This window comes from Salvelinus fontinalis, unplaced genomic scaffold (assembly GCF_029448725.1).
Source record: "Salvelinus fontinalis isolate EN_2023a unplaced genomic scaffold, ASM2944872v1 scaffold_0335, whole genome shotgun sequence".
NCBI classification, from domain to species: Eukaryota; Metazoa; Chordata; class Actinopteri; order Salmoniformes; family Salmonidae; genus Salvelinus; species Salvelinus fontinalis.
Genome location: NW_026600544.1, coordinates 130,001 through 135,000, shown reverse-complemented (window position 1 = coordinate 135,000; position 5,000 = coordinate 130,001). Strand labels below are relative to the sequence as shown.

Below are 5,000 nucleotides of genomic sequence, written 5' to 3'. Positions count from 1 at the left end.
CATGGTGCGGTATATGGATGATCAGTGCGTTATTCAGGAACGTTTCTTGGGCTACTTTGATGTTTCACGTGGGTGAGACGTCTGTGTTTTACATTATGAAGAAACGCGTTGTTCAAACCTACGATGGTGCAGCTGTAATGGAATGTATCTGCTATTTGTGTTAACAGCCAAGTCCCCTCCTGTTCCCTGGTTAAGAGGTGATGACCACTGTACTATCATTGTCAACTCTCTCCTGACATGAACTGAAGCCACGTCTCATGTTCCCGCTCATCCACTGGCACATTGAATGTTTCCAAGCTCTCTGAGTATACCTGTCAATTTTCTCTCATTATTGTATGTAGAGTCAATCACTTCCACAATCACATTATTACACATCAGTGATTTTACTCCTTGCTTGGACTAACTAACTAGTTATTTGTCTAACTGTGTAGTGTGTTGTGCTATTGTTGTGTCTTCCCACTGGTCAAGCATCTGAACACCTCAACTCATGCCTCATACCCTCATTCAGTCACTGCTGTGCTCATCCTTCTCAACATGGTGTAAGTAGCCCTCTCATTCCCCATAATATTGTACTATACATGTCTTTATTAAATCCTTTAGGTTAAATCATCAAGACGATTTTTGAAACACACTTTCACGTCTCCGTGCATTCTGCGCCTATACTTTGGGTCTCCCTTACCTTCTCAATTTTTCAAGTCACCAGCCTCCACTGGTATGTGTGTGTGTGTGTGTGTGTGTGTGTGTGTGTGTGTGTGTGTGTGTGTGTGTGTGTGTGTGTGTGTGTGTGTGTGTGTGTGTGTGTGTGTGTGTGTGTGTGTGTGTGTGTGTGTTAGAGCGTTACTGCTCCACTTATTGGCATTTCCTTGCTGTGCATGTTACAGCATCAACCAGCTCTACCACAGGCCTGGGACCTGTCCTAGTGAATTAGTGCTGATCAGACATCAATACCGCATGGTGCTCACTCTCTGGGGATCTGATCTGGGATCAGGGTTAGAGAGGAGAAACACAACTACAGCAGAGAACAGAGAAGAGGGGAGGGGCAGCTCTTTGTCTCTGCAAGCAAGACCGGAGGAGACGGGTGTGTGAGCGGTGAGCTGCAGTACGCCTTCCTCTGAGGCTCTTTGTGTGTGTGTGTGTGTGTGTGTGTGTGTGTGTGTGTGTGTGTGTGTGTGTGTGTGTGTGTGTGTGTGTGTGTGTGTGTGTGTGTGTGTGTGTGTGTGTGAGTGTGAGTATGAGTGTGTGTACTTAGTATTCTCAGTGCTAACACACCAAAGTATTGTACATATTGTAATTGAACCACAGCAGTCTTTGTGTTCAGCATGATAAGATGAAGTTAATAAAGGGAACTACTTTTCTCTCTCCAGCTTCGGTTCACACTAAGGGACAGCACTGTATGTGGTAGGCGATACAGTGCTTCTGGTTTCAGGTAGTCAACACGTACTGGTATGTACCAGTATGAACTAGAGATTGAATACACTCTGGTACTGGTCTCACCTGGTTCTAGGGGCATTTAAGTATTGTGTCACTAGTCTCACCTGGCGTGTAGTGTGTATTCGGTGTGTGGAGAGTTTGTAGGAATGGGTACTAATTTCTCAGTGTGTTTTCAATGTCTACAAGTTATTTTTTTATAAATGGGACTAGTTTCTCAACTGGTCTGCAGTGTGTATTCAGTGTGTTTAACTGGGACTAGTTTCTCAACTGGTCTGCAGTGTGTATTCAGTGTGTATAACTGGAACTAGTTTCTCACCTGGTCTGCAGTGTGTATTCAGTGTGTTTAACTGGGACTAGTTTCTCAACTGGTCTGCATTGTGTATTCAGTGTGTTTAACTGGGACTAGTTTCTCAACTGGTCTGCATTGTGTATTCAGTGTGTTTAACTGGGACTAGTTTCTCAACTGGTCTGTAGTGTATTTTCAGTGTGTATAACTGGGACTAGTTTCTCACCTGGTTTCCAGTGGGACGTTACTATTCAGTACCCAGCTGTCCTGTAGCTGTACCGACTCCGGTGAGGTGGACCCTTCCCCTGGTACCGGAGGGGGGGCATGGATGGTGTTCCTACCCCCTCTCAGGGTGTTCCTGTTCAGGCTGTTGGCTGAGGAGTGGTGGTGGTGGTGGGAAAGGGTCTGGTGGTTGTGAGGGGGAGGCAGGGGGGGTCGCAGGGTGGACCCACCGAGGTGGTTAGGAGCTCCTGGACAGAGAGAGGGAGAGAAACAAACAAGATGGTTATTCAGAAAGAAAACAGGAATGACAAGAGAGAAGAGAAGTAGTGATAGAAAGAAACACCAGTAACAGGTTATTTTACTGGTCTAGATGCTCTCCTTCCTTCACTCAAACAAAAATACAACGATTTAAAAGTCATTACATCATTTGAACTTTCTGGGTACAAATGATGTGCCTTGGTAAAACATTTTTGGAATGAAATGGACATTTCAGCTGAACGGGAATGAATATCATTGGCTTCTGAAAAGGACCTGTTTTTGCTGTGGAATATCAGAATGTCGGCATGGTTGTAGTCATGTGAACTGCAGGACTAACACTCCATGCTTAATATCTCCCTGCTGTACACTTCTGAAGACTGACAATACTCTCCTTTATTTACATTATCTTACTCTCTGTCTGCCAACTCAAAGGTTCGGTGTGTGTGTATGTGTGTGTGTATGTGTGTGTGTGTGTGTGTGTGTGTGTGTGTGTGTGTGTGTGTGTGTGTGTGTGTGTGTGTGTGTGTGTGTGTGTGTGTGTGTGTGTGTGTGTGTGTGTGTGTGTGTGTGTGTGTGTGTGTGTGTGTGTGTGTGTGTGTGTGTGTGAAGAGGAGAGGAGACCAGAGGAGAGGAGATGAGAGTAGAGGAGATGAGAGGAGAGAGGAGGAAATGGACAGATTTTGGTGGCTCTGAGAGAGGGGAATGGACAGATGTTTATAAAGGGAAAGAGAGATGGAAGGGAGGAGAGGAGGGACCTGGCCTCTCTACACAGGACAGACACTTCACATCTGTGTATACACAAAGACTCTCCTGAGAGGGCAGACAGGCACACGCACGCACGCACGCACGCACGCACACACACACACGCACGCACGCACACACACACACACACACACACACACACACACACACACACACACACACACACACACACACACACACACACACACACACACACACACACACACACACACACACACACACACACACACGTGGAGGAAGATGGGGTTTCATAGTCATGCATATAATTTCCAAAACATTGTATTTTTTTCCTCCTCCCGTCTCATCCCTCCATTTCATCTACTCGTATCCCTTTTCATCAGTCCTTTTCTATCTCTTTCTACACCCCTGCATCGGTCAGTCGATGTTAATAGCTGTGAACTTGTGATATATGCTACTATTTACATTTCAAACAGACACACACACGACATCTGTATAAAATATTGTATTTACATTCGCAAACCACACTGCCTTTCCCTCTCAAATCTACCCATAAAAATGCATTGCATTTTTCAAAGCTCCCTTTCCTTTGATTAATATTTCAAAAACAAATATTCATTCAAATTTTACTGAATTATATATGGCACTTTCAATAGCAGAAGAAATTCCAGTTTTTGAAAGCAAGCTTGTGGTTTCTGAGTTCAAGTTTCCAAGTAGGCAGTGTCCTGATGGTTGTGGTTTGGTGTGGTTGAGTTCCTCTCTGCTACCACACGGCAAGCGGTACCGGAGCACCAAGTCTACGTTCATAAGGCTTGTTAACAGCTTCTACCCACAAACCATAAGACTGATAAACAGTTCATCAAATGGCTACCCAGACTATTTGCATTGACCCCCTTTTTTTTACACTGCTGCTAGTCGCTGTTTATTATCTATGCATAGTCCTTTATGTGGATATGACCTCAATTACCACGACTAACCCGCACCCCCGCACATTGACTCGGTACCGGTACCCCCTATATATAGCCTCGTTATTGTTATTTTATTGTATTACTTTTTTACTTCAGTTAATTTAGCAAATATTTTCTTACTCTGCATTGTTGGTTAAGGGCATTTAAGTAAGCATTTCACGGTAAGATCTACACCTGTGGACACCGCTTGTTGTGCGGTAGCAGAGAGAACAGTCTATGACTAGGGTGGCTGGAGTCTTTGACAATTTTTAGGGCCTTCCTCTGACACCGCCTGCTATATAGGTCCTGGATGGCAGGAAGCTTGGCCCCAGTGATGTACTGGGCCGTATTCTACGGCGATGCTAGCCTGTTAGTCTGCTGGAGAGCTACACCAAAGCATTATTTATACAGCGATGCCAGCCTGTTAGTCTGCTGGAGAGCTACACCAAAGCATTATTTATACAGCGATGGTAGCCTGTTAGTCTGCTGGAGAGCTACACCAAAGCATTATTTATACAGCGATGCCAGCCTGTTAGTCTGCTGGAGAGCTACACCAAAGCATTATTTATACAGCGATGGTAGCCTGTTAGTCTGCTGGAGAGCTACACCAAAGCATTATTTATACAGCGATGCTAGCCTGTTAGTCTGCTGGAGAGCTACACCAAAGCATTATTTATACAGCGATGCTAGCCTGTAGTCTGCTGGAGAGCTACACCAAAGCATTATTTATACAGCGATGCTAGCCTGTTAGTCTGCTGGAGAGCTACACCAAAGCATTATTTATACAGCGATGCTAGCCTGTTAGCCTGCTGGAGAGCTACACCAAAGCATTATTTATACAGCGATGGTAGCCTGTAGTCTGCTGGAGAGCTACACCAACGCATTATTTATACAGCGATGGTAGCCTGTTAGTCTGCTGGAGAGCTACACCAAAGCATTATTTATACAGCGATGGTAGCCTGTTAGCCTGCTGGAGAGCTTCAGCTAAGCATTATTCATACAGCAATACTAGCCTGTTAGCCTGCTGGAGAGCTACACCAAAGCATTAGGCTGGGGTACATATGCAGACACCAGCAGAATTAGTCAGGGGCTCTTCATGGCACATTAACTTCGCATTGTACGTGTGTGTGTGTGAC

At 45.0% G+C, this 5,000-nt stretch overlaps 1 protein-coding gene across 1 annotated transcript in view; it reads right to left on the bottom strand.

Moving 5' to 3' along the window:
- The window catches only part of LOC129845671 (teneurin-2-like), a gene marked incomplete at its 5' end in the record, with an annotated part of 82,907 nt that overhangs the window by 69,738 nt on the left and 8,169 nt on the right, over positions 1-5,000 (bottom strand). The window contains one exon of the mRNA XM_055913542.1: positions 1,944-2,187. Coding sequence (XP_055769517.1) covers positions 1,944-2,187 — 244 coding nt within the window. The remainder of the gene's footprint in view (positions 1-1,943; positions 2,188-5,000) is intronic.